Source organism: Trematosphaeria pertusa (assembly GCF_010094035.1).
Source record: "Trematosphaeria pertusa strain CBS 122368 unplaced genomic scaffold BU26scaffold_15, whole genome shotgun sequence".
NCBI classification, from domain to species: Eukaryota; Fungi; Ascomycota; class Dothideomycetes; order Pleosporales; family Trematosphaeriaceae; genus Trematosphaeria; species Trematosphaeria pertusa.
The window spans coordinates 621508-636629 of record NW_022987226.1 but is presented as its reverse complement, the minus strand read 5'-3'; the positions used below and the strand labels follow the sequence as shown (position 1 = coordinate 636629).

The 15122-nt window shown below is 54.8% G+C and overlaps 7 protein-coding genes across 7 annotated transcripts; 2 read left to right on the top strand and 5 right to left on the bottom strand.

Annotated features, from left to right (window-relative positions):
• Positions 1–23: 23 nt before the first annotated feature.
• On the bottom strand, positions 24–2795 carry BU26DRAFT_580205 (uncharacterized protein; the record flags this gene model as incomplete). The annotated part of the gene is made up of 4 exons (XM_033834469.1): positions 2201–2795; positions 952–2074; positions 371–885; positions 24–311 (listed from the first exon to the last, which is right to left on the bottom strand). Exons 1-4 carry the CDS (start codon positions 2438–2440, stop codon positions 24–26), a joined length of 2166 nt encoding a protein of 721 aa, XP_033679239.1. The 5' UTR covers positions 2441–2795.
• On the bottom strand, positions 2553–6576 carry BU26DRAFT_522917 (topoisomerase 1-associated factor 1). Its single transcript, XM_033829908.1, has 4 exons — positions 6472–6576; positions 6194–6425; positions 3978–6146; positions 2553–3923 (listed from the first exon to the last, which is right to left on the bottom strand). The coding sequence occupies exons 1-4, from the start codon at positions 6553–6555 to the stop codon at positions 2887–2889; spliced, it is 3522 nt and encodes a 1173-aa protein (XP_033679238.1). The 5' UTR covers positions 6556–6576; the 3' UTR covers positions 2553–2886.
• Positions 6577–6799: 223 nt separating this feature from the next.
• BU26DRAFT_435093 (uncharacterized protein) lies at positions 6800–7855 on the top strand (the record flags this gene model as incomplete). Its single annotated transcript, XM_033824107.1, has 3 exons — positions 6800–6931; positions 6978–7211; positions 7259–7855. 3 exons carry the CDS (start codon positions 6800–6802, stop codon positions 7853–7855), a joined length of 963 nt encoding a protein of 320 aa, XP_033679237.1.
• Positions 7856–7998: 143 nt separating this feature from the next.
• BU26DRAFT_96265 (uncharacterized protein) lies at positions 7999–9054 on the bottom strand. The gene has a single exon (XM_033836552.1). It carries the CDS (start codon positions 8795–8797, stop codon positions 8060–8062), a length of 738 nt encoding a protein of 245 aa, XP_033679236.1. The 5' UTR covers positions 8798–9054; the 3' UTR covers positions 7999–8059.
• An 88-nt stretch (positions 9055–9142) lies between these two features.
• BU26DRAFT_569230 (uncharacterized protein) lies at positions 9143–9916 on the bottom strand (the record flags this gene model as incomplete). Its single annotated transcript, XM_033833863.1, has 1 exon — positions 9143–9916. One exon carries the CDS (start codon positions 9914–9916, stop codon positions 9143–9145), a length of 774 nt encoding a protein of 257 aa, XP_033679235.1.
• Positions 9917–10790: 874 nt separating this feature from the next.
• BU26DRAFT_608686 (uncharacterized protein) lies at positions 10791–12122 on the bottom strand (the record flags this gene model as incomplete). The annotated part of the gene is made up of 1 exon (XM_033835864.1): positions 10791–12122. One exon carries the CDS (start codon positions 12120–12122, stop codon positions 10791–10793), a length of 1332 nt encoding a protein of 443 aa, XP_033679234.1.
• Positions 12123–13102: 980 nt separating this feature from the next.
• Positions 13103–14677, top strand: BU26DRAFT_522915 (uncharacterized protein). Its single transcript, XM_033829907.1, has 4 exons — positions 13103–13154; positions 13206–13212; positions 13275–13518; positions 13568–14677. Exons 1-4 carry the CDS (start codon positions 13125–13127, stop codon positions 14397–14399), a joined length of 1113 nt encoding a protein of 370 aa, XP_033679233.1. The 5' UTR covers positions 13103–13124; the 3' UTR covers positions 14400–14677.
• The last annotated feature ends 445 nt before the right edge of the window (positions 14678–15122 follow it).

Here is a 15122-nt window from a genome sequence, read left to right as displayed (position 1 = left end):
TTTTCAATCGTCTCTTCATGGCATCAATTGCCTGGCCAGGAGCTCGAAGAAGAAGAAGACCAGTGGCTCTCCACCTGCGGCAGGTCAAAGTCCACCGTACCACCAACGGTCTTCACGTCCTGCTCCTTATTCCAACCCTTTCCCTTCAGCAAGTTGACAAAGCTGCTCTTCCTAGGTGTCAGCTTCCTCACAGCTCGACCGATCGGTCCTTGTTTTGGGGTCGCGTCATCCCGTCTGCGCATCAAGAGCGGGGGTACTTTGCACGTCGCGCCGAGCATCTTGTGGTCCTGGCGGTACCTGTACTCGAACTCCTGTTACTCTCGTGTTAGCCATGCCATCATGTCTTTCCTAGTGGTCTGTGTTGACCTACCCAAAGACTGTCTGCTGCTTGGTTGGAGACGCATACATCGCGAAGCTGCAAAAAGATGTAGCAGGCTGCTTCCTTCTCGTCACTCAACTTGAACTGTCCAGCAAATCCTGCCGCTTTGTAATCCTTGTCGAGCTCGGCTTTCATGGCTTCGGTACGCCATTGATCGAATCGGGACTGGAACCGGCCAGCCCAATAAAGCGGTGGCATATAATCTTTGACCTGCTCAAAAGGTACGGTGTCAGTACATTCCTCAGAGTGGAGGTCACTGATTGACCAAGAACGTGGTGTGACGGTTGCAAGGAGTTCAGATTGCAAGAAAGGATTTGGAGAAGAATTAGTCGTGGACCTTGGGGCTTTCGATCCTGTTTCCTCGTCGGAGGATTCTTCAACGGTCGGCAATGCGGCTTCCAGATTGGCAGAATGTCCCAAAGAGGATTGTTTGTCAGCTTTGGTACCAAAATTATACAAAGCGAAGGTGGAAGAAGCGCTAGTTAAGTCGTCTTCTTCGTTGCTTTCTTTACTTCGTGTATAAGTAGGATCCTCAACGTGCATAACGCGCTGTGGCCGAGGCTTTTCGGGACTGCTTGGCGGAGTATAGCTCACTGGTGTGAGCACTGGCATGGATGGGGTCCTGAACCGCTCCGGGATTGGGGGCACAGGTGGGGGAGGGTCGCGAAGCCTTAAGAGGTTATGGAAGGTGGAGGAATGAGATTCTCTCACCTCATTGCTCGCACGACCTTGAGACCGCGAAAGCATTCCCACACCACTTCGCTTCGCAGGCGTTGTGAAAGTCTTTCTGCGCAAGTCCTTGTCCGTGCTCGCTCGAGGTAAAGCGGGCCGCGCAGCTGCATGATCGATTTGCGGGGGGGTTGGCGGGTTAACTGGGCCCATCAGTCTCGACTGGGCAATTGCGTTCCCTTGAGCATTTTGGAACGATGTCATCGATTTGCTCGGACTCTGCTTGTTCGTCGCCAATCGCTTGGCCGTCAAGGGTGTTGGCGGTGCAATCTGTGAGCTCAGGCGTTTGCCGGCCGTTGTTGGGGTAGCACGGTCTAGTTGTTTGCTATGAGCAAGGGCATTACCTGGCCCGATGGAGCGCCTGTTGGAGACCTTGCGTGGAGATGTGAGACTCGCACGCCTTGGTGACCGTGGTGACCTTGGTGACTTTTCCTGGATCTGCGACAGCCTCCGATTATCTCGCTGATTTGAGCGCATATTCTCCTTCAAGGTCGGTCGCTGGGGTCCCGGAATGGTCGACGGGTTTTGCAGCATTGACTTCCTGGGTATCATGAAGTTGGTAAGAGGAGGCGAATCAGCATGCTTTACCAGGTTCGGCGTTGTATGCGACCGTACCGATGCCTTCGACGGAGACGAGCCGCCAGCTCCCGCAAAAGCATTGCCAGCAGCGACATGCTTCGCCTGTTGCGTTGTAAGTTTGGGGTTATACTGGCGTGGGCTCGATTGTCGACGTCCTGGCACTGGCGGACTCGGCGTAGGGATCTTTGACGGCGTGGCGCGGGCTTGGTCAACAGTGAAGACCGGAGGGGGTGCCTTGGTGGCAGAGTCTGAGTCGATGACCGACGACTCAGACCCGCTCCTGCTAGGGCGTGGGATGTAGCTCATGGTGCGGGAGCGGGGCAGTGCCTTTGGGGTCGCTTCTGGGTCAATGCTCTTGTCAGTGCCCTCATTGTTGGACGTCGTACGCTGCTGCGGCGAGCCGTTGAGTGACGTCGAGGCGCTGGTCGACGACAGAAGCCCGTCGGACTCGCAGGGTAATGGGGCGTCTACTGTGATGCTCGTGCCACTTCCTGGTACTGAAGGACGGCCCACTGGGTGACGAGCCGGTGTCGTCTTGCGTTGCGAGAGCGGATTCCAGCTGAAAGACAAGCCCTGGCTGAGCTTCCGGCGGAACTTGCTGCCGCCATTGCTCTGGTCGGCGTTGAGAGGCTGGTGGGCCGCAGGCCTTACCTTGCGGCCTACCATCTTGGAGGGCTCGTCGCTCAGAGGCTGAGCAGCTTCCCACTGTGAGCGGATCTGCTCGAATTTTCGACGGTCTGGATAGCTTAGCATGGCTCCAACGTGGCATCAGCTGGGGATAATGATGGAGTACGTACAGGTGTGTTGTGGTCGAAGGAGCAGAGTAAACTGGTCGGGAGAAGGTAATTGAGGAAGCTGCGATACCGAGCCCGAGCAACCACAACAACACCCCGCATTCACCGCGTCAATTGTGGCAAAATTGGAAGGAGCGCCCACCAAGCTGAGCGAAGATTCCGCAACCCGTTGCAACAGGCCACCCTTAGCAAGTGTTGCCTTCGTCATGCCCACCAGCAACATGTTATCAACTTTGTCGCCAACGCTGTCTTTCCACCCAATCCTAGCAGGACGAGACACAACTGAAGAGGACCAGGTTGCAAGATTCGAAAAGAGAAATCACATCATGAAATTGGGGGTATTCAACAGCCGAGGACGCCGACTGATGTGTCATAACCAAGAATCCTGCCACCATGTCCTCCACCTTACTCAGAGTCGCTGTCAATAACAAAGCCTGCCCTCATGTTCCTCGCAACTGGTCTACGGACGGGCACATCATCCTCATCTTCGTCGTCATCCGCATCCGCCATAACCACGTCCCGGGGTTTCGCTGTCGTTGCCGTTGTTGACTTCGTCGGTGAATCTGGTTGTGCAAGGCCGGCATGCTGGGAAGACAACGGAGTGTCAGTAACCTCGTCTTCGCTGCCGTCCAGAAGGACATCTCTTGCCTCTGACGGAACCCTGCTGCTCGCACCATCATCTGCTTCGCCATCCTCGCTTTCGTCGGAGTCGAATGGACGAGCTTTCCGTTTAGGGGGAGTCTTCCGTCTCTTACCCTCCCCCTTTGATGAACCTTCCGCCTTCCTCTTCTTCGAGGATGCCGTCTCAGCGCTTCCTAATATGATTGACTTCTTGAATTCAGCCGAGGTCAGCGCACGAAGGGCTTCTTCCCGAGCGAAGAACTCCGCATCCTTGTCTACGTCCCAGTCTTCATCATCTGAGTCATGTACGAACATTGTACTCTTGACTTTCTGTTGCTTCTCGATCTCCTTTTGCCGCCGCGCCTGCGCCCTTCGCTCCCTCTCTTCGTCATCAAGTTCCTCTGGTGTCCGGGTACGTCGACGTCTTTTGAGCACCTTCCTACCAGTACCGTCTGCTTTCCTTGCAGTTGGGCCGTCGAGCGCATACTCTCCTCGGTCCTCTTCGGAATTGTCATCTATGCCATCCGAGTCATCGTCCCAGTCCACTCGGCGAACAGATCGTCTTGCTGCAGTTGCTTTGCTACGGAGCATGTCCTCGGGTCCTTTCCCGTCTTCGTAAGTGGGGGGCGCAAACTCAAATTTGCGAATAAGATCGATAGCTTCCTGGAGCTCGGCTGAGGTCAGAGACGACGAGATTACCCACGCCGCGTCGGGGTCGTTGTCTGCACCTAATCTCGTGAAACCCACAAGCGTCAGCAGCAAACGTAGTTTGTTGTCCCTAAACATTGCTACGCGGCGCTCTTCGTTGTCAGGCTTGACCACTACGGGATATTAGCAAGTGGTAGTTAATATCGTCGACTGACATCTGCACTTACAAATTGAAGGCGGTTTGGGGGGTTCAGCGTCCTGGTTCTCAACAGGGGCTTCGCTGTCTGGAATTTCTGTTGCTGTCGCCATTTTCCGCGCCTCTTCCATATCCTCCCAAGCTTTTCGCTCTTCCACCGCCGACGCCAGGACATCACGCACCCAGTGCAAAGCGTCCGACTTCGACTGGTTGACGAGCACCCCAACAGCGACGCCAATCTGCTCAGGCTTCTCCATTCCAGGTTTGACTTCGAGTTCGGCTGGTGCGCGAGGCGTCCGTGTTGGCAGCTCTCTATCGTAGCCGTGCTCAAGGTAGAAGATTGTGGCGGGTATCTTGCTGAACAGCATCTCCACCACAAGCTCTGGTCTATCTTGGACCCTCTTGACCACCGTTCGGAAGAAATGCCTTACAAATTCTTCCCATTCTTTGAATGCTGGAGACTCCTGGTCCAATCCTTCCGGACCCTTGATCATCTTGTTGAACAGCTGCAGTATGTCGACCCGGTAAAGGAGAACCGCGATGTCTAATTTAAAGGCCACCCGATAGAAGAAACGATGTGCGCGTTTGAGCTGCTCCGCGTCTAGCTCGCTGTAGTACCTCGTAAAGGCAACAAAAGTGTTGACGCTGCTCTGGTTGATGAACTTGGCTGCGAAGCGCGTGAAGTCGAATTTCCGTTCGGATACCGTCCGCTGCGCAGCAACGATATCTTCCGTTTCCGACACATGGCCTTCCTCTTCGCCTTCTAGTCCCTGTGCTTCCGCCTGCTTCTTGCGAATCTTCCGAGCTCGTCTCTTGGATCGGACCTGCATATCGACGTTTTGTTTCGAGTAGCGCTCGAGCATCCGCAAGAAGACATGAGAAAGCTCCGTGACGGCATCCAGGTACCCGAAGCCTTGGTCCTTGTAAGACCTGAGAATATGGACGACGCGATCATGCGTTGCCTCTTCGTAGAAGATGCGGTTCTGGGTGTTCTCCGCGATTTCCTGATCGTCTTCGAGTGCTGATTCCGACATCTCCTGTACCGTAAGCAGAATTTGGGTGAAGCACTTCATGCCGGCGTTTAGATCCTGCCATGCCTTTTCGTCCTGGCTCTTCTGCATGAATCGATTCAATAGAATGAACGTTTCCTGATTCATGACTTCTGCGACCAAACCATAACTCTCGTCCTCCGCAGTGAGAGCCTCGTTGCTCTTCGGGTCGGCCGCCTTTTCTTTCATTGTCCTACGACGCGCGCATTCTGCTCGAAGGAACCAAGACACGAGGTAGAAGTACTGTCGTGGATGTCGAGTCTCCACGCGTTCGGTCTCTCGCTCAATAGCCTTTCGGAGATGCAGGAACAGAGGATTAAAGGAAGAATCAAGGAACTCTTCAACAAAGGCTTTGATACGTTTCCGTGCTGATGGTGTTAGAGTCACAGGAAGATCGAACTCCTCTCGCTCCTGCTCTCCATCTTTTCTACGTCCAGTATACTTCGGCTTGTTCCACTTCTTGGACGTATCCATCTTCTGCATGCTCTTTTGCGCCTTGCCTAGAACATCTTGTCCAGATATTGTCGACACCTTATCTTCGTCGCGCTTGACCCAGATCATGGTACCAAACCGGTTGTGGCGCGTGGGAGCATGTCGCGCGTAGCCAGCTAGCATAGCCTTCTCCTTCTGAATAAGACTCTTAAGCTCGTCGGTATTCTTGCTTTTGAGTTTCTTGTCTTCCATGAACAGCTTCTCTGCATCTATGCCCTTTAGCAAATAGAACAGTATCTCCAGCACGACGACATCCTGAGTTACAAAGTCTTCTCCAATGCTCGATGCGACGCTGAGAATGGCCTGGAATATGTCCTGCTCTTGGAAGGTGTCAATGGTGGTCGACCGTGATATTTCGGCCTCGTCTATGTCCATCGGGGCGTTCCTTGGAGGCGATAGCATGGCGATATTGCGAATGAAATAGAGTGCTATGCGAATAATACCCTCGTCTCGCGGTGTGCGCTCGCGCAGGGGAACGGCCATGGAGGGAAGTGCGATTCGGATGGCGGTCTGGAGGATCCTGGCACGGTCATACTGGAGTATAGCGCGCTTGTAGCCGATCTGGGCCAGCTGGATATACGGGCCGTGCCGGTGGTGGTTGACGGTCGCTTCGACAGGATCGATCTCGAACGGCCAGGTCAGAGGGACGAGCAGTTCCACTGAGTCTCGTCAGTATTGCCATACACTCTGCCAAACTATCCCTTACACGTCGCAACAGCAAGCTTGTGCTTCAGCCGGTCCTGCATTATCCTCTCCGATATCTTCGCCAGTATCTCCAGTAGATCGCCTTTCACGAGATTCGCCTCGGCCATGCAGCGTGCGACATCGCGTCGGTTCAATTGCCCGTCGGCAAACTTGAGCCACTTTCGCAGGTCCTTCAAGCATAGTAGGGCGTCGTCTCCGAGCGAATACGTCCCATCGTCGCCAATGCCACCGAGCTGTGCTACTATTAGCGCTGTCTAACTGCAATTTGAATATACCTACAGCAGTAATGAGACTGTAGACATGCGCGCGGATCTCAGGATCCACGGGGTCCTTTGCCCACTCATCCAGCGTTGTCTGGGCCATTGTGGTGGTTGACCTTCGAAGCCCTGCGCTCGTGCGCGATGACTTTCGAGACGCGTCGCGACTACGCGTAGAGCGGCGCGTGCAAACGGGTCAAATGTGCCAAGGCGGGGCTGGAACAACGTCATGGAGTGCCTCGGCTACGGCTTTCGTCGGGTCTATGCCCCATGCGTCCGTGAAAGCGCCTGCTCTGCTTCACATGTTGGAGTGAGTGTTCAGACTTCAATCCGCTCGCAAGCCCACGGAAATGTTCTCATCGGCATCGAGACAGGCGCTTCGCTGTGCAGCCAAGCGGCAATGCCGCGGCTTCAGCTCCACACCCTCTGTAGGAGCTGCTGCAGAGGTCAAGAAGCTGGGTGTTATTGGAGCTGGGCAGATGGTATGTTGTTTGCCGGTGGATGCAAAGATTCAATTGACTCCCATAGGGACTTGGAATAGCTCTAGTAGCCGCACAAAAAGCTTCAGTACCCGTCCGGTTAGTCGACAACTCACAAGCCTCGATCGACAAGGGCTTGAAGTTCGCCGACAAGCTCCTCGAGAAAGACGTCGGCAAAGGCAGGATGTCCAAAGAAGATGCCACAGCAGCCAGAGAGCGCCTCACTTCCAGCACCAGCCTCGACGACCTATCGGATGTCGACTTCGTCATTGAGGCCGTCCCAGTACGTGTACTCCTACTCATCGCCAACTTACATCTAATATTCCAAAGGAAATACCCGACCTAAAGAGCAAGATCTTCTCCCAGTTAGCCAAGATATGCCCTTCTTATGCTATTCTCGCAACAAATACCTCCTCCATCTCCATCACCAAAATCGCGGCGTCCACGACCAGCGACCCGACCGATCTGTCCGCCTCGTCCCGCGTCATCAGCACCCACTTCATGAACCCAGTGCCAATCCAGAAAGGCGTAGAGATCATCACCGGCCTGCAAACTTCGCAAGACACTATCGACACCGCAGTGGAGTTCTGCAAGAAGATGGGCAAGATTCCCTCCATGAGCACGGACTCCCCCGGATTCCTGGCGAATCGGATCCTGATGCCGTACATCAACGAGGCCATCATCTGTCTAGAGACTGGTGTGGGCACAAAAGAGGATATCGATAGCATTATGAAGAACGGGACGAATGTGCCAATGGGACCGCTACAGTTGGCAGATTTCATAGGGATCGATACGTGCTTGGCGATCATGAAGGTGTTGTATGAAGATACGGGAGACTCGAAGTACAGGCCTGCGGTTCTGCTGAAGAAGATGGTGGATGCTGGGTGGCTAGGTAAGAAGAGCGGTAAGGGCTTCTACGACTACTAGATGTGCTACTAGACGAAAGGTCAATTGAGTATGCGCTCCTCCCAAACGAACCAGTATCCACAGCGCCGTACTTCCAGAGGACCAGCGGCAACAGCTAACGTACAAGGAAGGGCGCTCATATTGTCCAATCCGAAGACCTTCAGATTCCCTCGAAGATAGCTCAGCCCCTAGCGCACATCCCCCAGCCAGAAGCCCGTCAACCCCTCAAGCCCATCCCGTAAAGTAAATCTCCCGCCTCTTCACCCCCTTCGGCGGCCTAACACAGTTACACGTCCACTCGGTGCTCGTCACATCGCAGCACCGCTCCCTCGCCCTCTTCTCCCCCCTCATCCTACTCTTCGACAACAAGTCCCTAAACCGCCTTACTCGCATGCTCTCCTCCCTCTTCGCCCACCTCCTCTCCCTGTCCGTCCCTAGCGACTCGTCCAGTTCTTTCGTATCCACGGCGTGGGCCTCGTTCTCCCCACCGTCGGATACGGGCAGCTTGTTTAATGGCGTCTCGTCGACTTTGCCCCTGTAGTGCCGCAGGTGGCGGGCCATGTTGAAGGCTCGCGTGGGCTGGGGGCGGGTGTCAAGCGGCGTGGTGTACGGATTGGTAGGGCTGGAGGGGTTCGGGGTGCTTAACGTGGACGAGCTGGAGGCCCACGCTGCTGGGGATTCGGGCTTTGGATCCTGGGGGCTGGGGGCCTTCGACCCGCTAAGAGAAGGCCAGGAGAGCGGGGGGCTGCTCTCCTCCTCCTCCTCCTCCAGCTTGATGGTGACATTTGCCCGGACCTCGGGGTACACAGGGGGGCTGTCGCTGACTTTCGAGACCCCTGAGTCGTCTTCCTGGCTCTGCGTCCGCTGGGGCGTTAGCGGCAGGCCGTGGGTCTCGACGGTGGATTGGTGGCCCTGGAGGGCCTCGAAGGCTAATCGAGATAAGCCGATGTTGGAGGGACTCATGGTGATGGTGATGGTGAGGGTGAGGGTGAGATGGGTAGCTGCTGTTTGAACGTGTATTCTGAGGGCTGGAGACCTTCAGAGTGTGATGGCAAGAGATGGATGAGGAAAAATCAGATCACAGAGAATGTGCAAGCTATATACCCTGAGGTGGAACTGGAATTGTTGGGCCAGAAAACTACAATTTTCCCATTTAGGTCAAGTGCTCAGCTTTTCATTCAGAACCATAGCTGGTAAGTCTAATTTTCTTCGAAGAGAACCTTGGAAGACGCCGCCATGTAAACCCCATAGTTCGTCGACCCAAGCGCCATTCCGTCCATGCCAACGCCTTCCCTCCGTCTCGTTGACTTATCGCAGCCGCTTCCCTGCGCCACCGACCCTCTGAGCTCGAAACCGGCTGGTCCGATGCTTCTTCCACTCCGGCAGCGCATTCGGGAGCCCCCGGTCCTCCTTGTACAGCTCCTCAGTCTTGAGCCCCGACTCCATCATCGCATGCCGCGTCGGTCTGTCCGGAACCGCGAAGCTCTCCCACGCTAGACGAACCGCGTCCTCGCTCGCCGTGATCTCCTTATTCCTATTTAGGATACTCTGGTTCATATAGCGCTGCTGCGTTGGCGCTGGTACTACCAAGTTGCTCAGATGCTTCGGGAAGGACCGGAGAAGGTTGGTCACTCGGCTCGACTTGCTGATCTGGGGCCTGACAAAGTTGGACTCTGGGACGGTGCCGGGTGAGGCAGGATAGTGCCGCACGAGCTTGAGCTTGTAGGCCATGTTGAGCTCGCGGTTGGTCGGGTAGGGCCTCGTGAGTTTGCCTGAGTTCGCCCAGCGCGTAGCTGCTGCTTTGCGGGCTGCGAGCGTCTGCTTCTCTTTCTTGTCGGGGATGTGCTGGGGGATCTTGACGGTGAGAGAGACAGCTGGGTAGAGACGACCAGGCGCGGGAAGTGCGCTTGGCGGAGGCGTGAGGAGAGGAGTCGCTGGGCCATAGTGACGGAGGAGCGCGTAGCCGGCATTTGGGTCGCCCAGTTTCTGGCGTTTGGCCGCTCTCTCGGGCGTCGATGCCGCAACAGAGATATTATCGTCCGTACCGGTGCCTGGCGTAGAGCGCTTGTACGGGAGTCCCATTGTGGGCAGCATGGCGCCGACCAAGGTGTCCATAGAGAGGGTGTTGGGAGGCTGTCGACTGACTGTAGAGTCGGAAAAGTCTCGTTTATAGCTGCGGGGCGAGAAGAGAGAGTGAGTAGCTGAATATATACAAAAGACTGACTTGCTAGCGCGATAGCTATTGTGGCCTGTTGGGAGAGTCGAGTGAAGTCATTGTCGAGCAGTTGAAACTGGGTCGCTGTTACCTTTCCCGCGATCTGACCGTCAGGCTGTGAGGAGCGAGTGGCGGCGGACGGCAGGTGTGTGAGAGGAGAGTCAAGTGCAAACGGCGGGACGTTTGAACCGAGGCCCACGGATCCGATAGCTTACCGTTGTGTGAATGAACGTGCTGCTGTGCATCGCGGAATGAGCTAAGTGGTCGCGGTTTGTGGGAGGTAAGTGCGAGCGAGGCATGCGGCAATATGTTGGTCTTGTTCTGTTGTCCCTGACAAGCACCAAGGGAAGGGATTTGACAATGGGCGCCACGGTCCGCGTGCGATGTGATTATGGGATACATTTTCAAAAGCTAGGATAGGAGGGAACTATGGTACAGAGAAGAGCTACTGCCTTACCGCCTTCCAAGGTTTCGAAAACACCAGGCAAGGCAGGGCGAGACGAGACATAGCAATCACCACGTGAATATTCTATTTCATGTCTGCTCACTTGGCACCCCACAAAACTCCGCAGCTTAGCGATGTTGAAAACCCCCGACGAAAGGAGCAGTGGTACTAATGATGCTCCAGCAGCAAGTTCCCTTCTACGCAGATATGTTAAACTTTGAAAGAAAATAAAATCACTATGCAAATGCAGGAGTCCTATCTCCAGGTTCCATTATCGCTTGGAGCCAACCCAACCATCACTCCTCCTCACTATCCTCATCATCCCACGGCAACTGGCACCCACACGGGTACTGATTCCCCAAACGCCCAGGGTACTTCTCCGCATACCAAGCCACATCCTTGCCATTCTTCTGCTCTCTCTTCAGCCGCTCCGCATCTCGCGGATCGACCTGATGCCCGACTCCGGTAAGTAGATCCGGGTCACCTTGGAAGCCCCATCGGTGATTTTCGTGGTCCCAGCCATGCTTGCCCGGTTTGAGGTAGGGGGCCGTTGGTGAGTCTGATTTGAGTTTGTTTTTGAAGTAGGGGGCGGCGTTGCGGTCCTTACGGTAAGGAATTGTGGTTTCGTGGACGGCGGTGTCTGACGAAGCGGTTAGGATGATGTGGCACCGCTGAGCGGGCTGGTGGAGAATTTGTGTTGATGGTGGAGAGAGCGGATTGCGATGATTGTGAGAAGGATTCAGCTCAAGGGCTGGAATAAGCGGATGTTCCTTCATGAGATGTTTGTTGTCGATCTTGGGGGGAGCGGTAGCTGATCGAGATGCCGTAGAAGCCATGTCGTCTTGTTCGTTCGTGAGATAGTCGATCATGATAGAGGTGAGGAATTGCAAAGAAGCTTCCTCGTCTTTTGTACCCTGCGGCTTGAAAATTTTCTTCTTCTTTTGGTGGTAGCGAGCATTACCGTGAGAAGCTATTGGTTCCCCTTCTTTCGCATCGCGAACTTCGAATTTTTGTTTCTTGGCCGTTTGTTGAGGCAGTGTTGGCGCCTGTTCGTTGTCGCGCTTCCGCTTGCTATTCTGCTCCGCGGCATCCAAAGCGATCGGCTTGGTGTTTGCCGCTGGATCAGCTTTCTCTCGCTCCTTCTCATTGGCAGGTCCCTTGCCCAAAGCTTGCGTCTCCACGTATTGGACCCAAGCCCCGATTTGGTTTCTTGAAGCATTCGCGTTGCGGAACTCTTCGGCTTTTGCCCCGCCGGCGTACTCTTTTACGATCTTGAGAAGGTCAGCTTTCGATGTCTTCTGCGCGAGCGATCTCCCATCTCTTGCGTTGGTCTTCTTCTTTCCCTTTTGGTCGTAGAGCGGAATTCGGAGCCCGCCTTCTTCGTAGAAGCGTGAGTGCGACTTAGCGGACGGAGCAGCAGCGAGCTTCGGCTTGGAATTCTTTTTGTTTCGGGGAGCTGGCTTCGGCTTCGAGACTCCAGCGTCCTGCGCATCAGAAAGCTTGAAGCCCGACTGCTTCTGCTTTCCCTTCCCTTTGCCTCCGTTCTTCTTTCCCTGCTGCGCCATCGCTATAGCGGTCTCATCATCGATAATGCCCGTCTGGCGCTCTTTCTTCTTGCCGAAATCCATCTCCCCCCGAAGTCCTGGCGCAAATAATTCTCGTATGTGTAGCTGCAGGGAGAATGGGATTGTGGGAAGAGAAAAGCAGATAAAGAGCGACAAAGAGGTAATTAGCGAAGGAACGTATTGTTAGCTATTATCTGAGAAGTGAACAATGCAATACGGAAGTTTCTGAAGGGGAAATAGAGTCATTGTGAAGGTGGGGCTGCTTGAGTGGCGGCGAGTGGGCGGTGTTTCACAGACGGGGTGAAAGAGGTCTCACGTGCAATAGGACGCTGAAGGCCTTCAGGCTGCGCTATACTTGACTGAAAAGAGATACTGCCACATCCAACTACTCTATTGCGTACTCTCGGGTTCCTTCATTGGAAAAGAGGTCCTAGAGGCCTTCAACACATGATTGCTCGCCTGTAGACTTTTCACTGAGGTTCAGTAGGTGCCAAACGCGAGTGATGTGAAGGAGCAGAGACCTACAACGCGTATAGAAGACAGCGTCGAGTTAACCTAGGAAGATGGCGAAAATTGACATACTGGCCACACTCGAACGCTCCCTGAAGCCCTTTAGGCTGAGCAATCGGGATGCCATGGCCTACCGAAGGCCTCCAGGCCACTTTGTCCTTCAGATGACCACCCATGAGGTTTCCTAGTCTCTGCTTCAACGTTCCATGAAACCTCCAAGCCGAGCAATGCCCATGCCTACCATCCTCTGATTCGGGGCCTCCGAAGGCTTTCAGGGCGGCTTTTTCTTTTCCGTGCACGCCTAGTCCGCGATAATCACTACATATCACGGGTTGGTGACAAGTTTCTTATTTTCGAGAAGAGATGGTCGTGGAGTGGAGTGTGAAAGGGTTGAGCCCGTGCGCGGATCGTTGTCGGCACGTGAGGCCCGGCCGCCGCCGATGCCGAGGCATTTCCGGCCTCCACCATTTCGTCGCTGTGGAGCCGCCCAGCTCTCATTCTTCGATCGCATTGCGTGCGCTTTATGATTCAGACTGCGAGAAATCGGTAGTCAAGATGGTCCGCGAGGACCTGATCACATCGGCGGTAAGCATTTCCCTTATCACTGCGGCGACGAGCGCGAGCTGACTGGTCTAGGTCTCCTGTACGTTCGTCATCGTTCGAACTCGTTTGAATCGCCTCAACATGAGTCTGACTGTGTTGTAGTCCTTCAAGATCCCTCCGTTGCGAGCGCGCCCCTTGAGAAGCGCATTGCCTTCCTCCAGTCGAAGAACCTCACGCACGAAGAGATAGACCTCTCGCTCGCGCGGGCGTCCGAAGAGCCCGGCCACCCGTCTACTCCTCCGCAGACTTCGACACCTCCCCACTATGCATACAGACCACCTCCCTCCGCTCCCGCATACGGGAGCTACCCTCCGCCAGGATACTGGCAACAGCCGCCGCCTCCAGAGTAAGAATCCGAGATTAGATTGTTACTGTAAGTGCTGACTAGCGTAAAGGCCCCCAAGACGCGACTGGCGCGATTACTTCATCATGGCGACGGTGATGGGCGGCATCGGATATGGCCTTTACTTCACAGCGAAACGCTACATCGTTCCCATCATTGCCCCACCCACGCCACCTCAGCTGGAGCAGGATAAAGCATCCATTGATGAATCGTTCAAGCGGGCGTTTGATCTCTTAGACCAACTGAACACCGATACTGCAGCACTTAAGACTTCTGAAGAGGCTCGAACAACTAGGCTTGATAATGCGCTTGGGGAAATGGAGAGCGTCTTGGTAAGCCTGAAAGAGTCGTCCAAGCGGCAGGGAGACGACAATCGGAGGATTGAAGATGATGTGAGGGGGCTACGGGAACTCATCCCGAAAGCTTTGGATGCCCAGAAGGAAGCCACGGATACCCGGTTGAAGGAGCTCTCGACCGAGCTCAAGAGCCTGAAGACTTTGGTTGGCAACAGGATGGGTTCCGGCACCGCCCGTCCTCCAGCGACCACCCCCAGCTACTATGGTCTGGGTCAGTCTCAAGCCTCGGTCTCGACACCAAATATCAACGGAGCTGCTATATCTTCAACACCGGCACCTCAATCCACTCCTGCTACACCAAGCGAGCAGCCGAATGGTACCAGTGTCACCGAAGGCCAAGCGAGCAGCAGCGCGACAACATCCGCCCCGGCTCCAGAAAAGCCGGCGGCTGCGTCACCATACGGCAGGCTAGCGAACGGACGAGCTGCCATTCCGGCTTGGCAGATGGCTGCAGCAAAGAAGAACGAGGAGGCGAAGAAGGACACGAGCGAGAGCGGCACAGCTGTTGATGCTAGCTCTGGCTCATGAAAAGTGACCTTATCTTCAGTCTCTTAATGACTCCATTATCTCCATACTGAGTGCTCTTTCTGGCCATGTATTATCTTGGGTATTTGTGCAGGCATTTGTGCAGGCGTAGCTGGGGATATCGGAACTACTTGCACAATCCTTACGCTTGGATAAGAAAAGGAGCACCTCGACAGCTAATATACTACAGTCCTTCATCATTCCCTCAGTGAGCAGTGACTCTGTGTTCATAGGTGCTAGACCTACTACACACTTGCTTGGAATGGACGGGCCAAAGTGAGATCTCGTGACCGCGCGACTACGCGTCGCGCGTCTTCTTACCGAGCGACCTATCATGGCCTTCAATTCGAATCAAAACTAGCGTCTCGACCAGCGCTTCTTGCCTGGTTCTTAACGGGGAGTCGTCGCCCGATCGTAGAAGTGTTGTCCGAGAGCGAAGGGAACGGAAGCGGCGTTGCGGCTGACGCTTCTAGACGTTTGGGGCGGCGCCCGCTTCCCCGCCTCCCTTTATCTCCATTCAGGTTTCATGGCACCACCACCGCTTCCCGTCTTCGTCCTCGTGGTCGCCCTGCTCCTCGTCCTGCTCTTCCTCCTACTGCTCCTCCTTCAGCGGTTACTCCTCGTTTTGCTCCTCCTACTCCTGCTCTTCCTCCTAGAGAGTGCAGGCCCGGAGTAGTAGGATTGACACTTTGTTTCACTCGAAGACGAAAGGTATGTAGGATGACC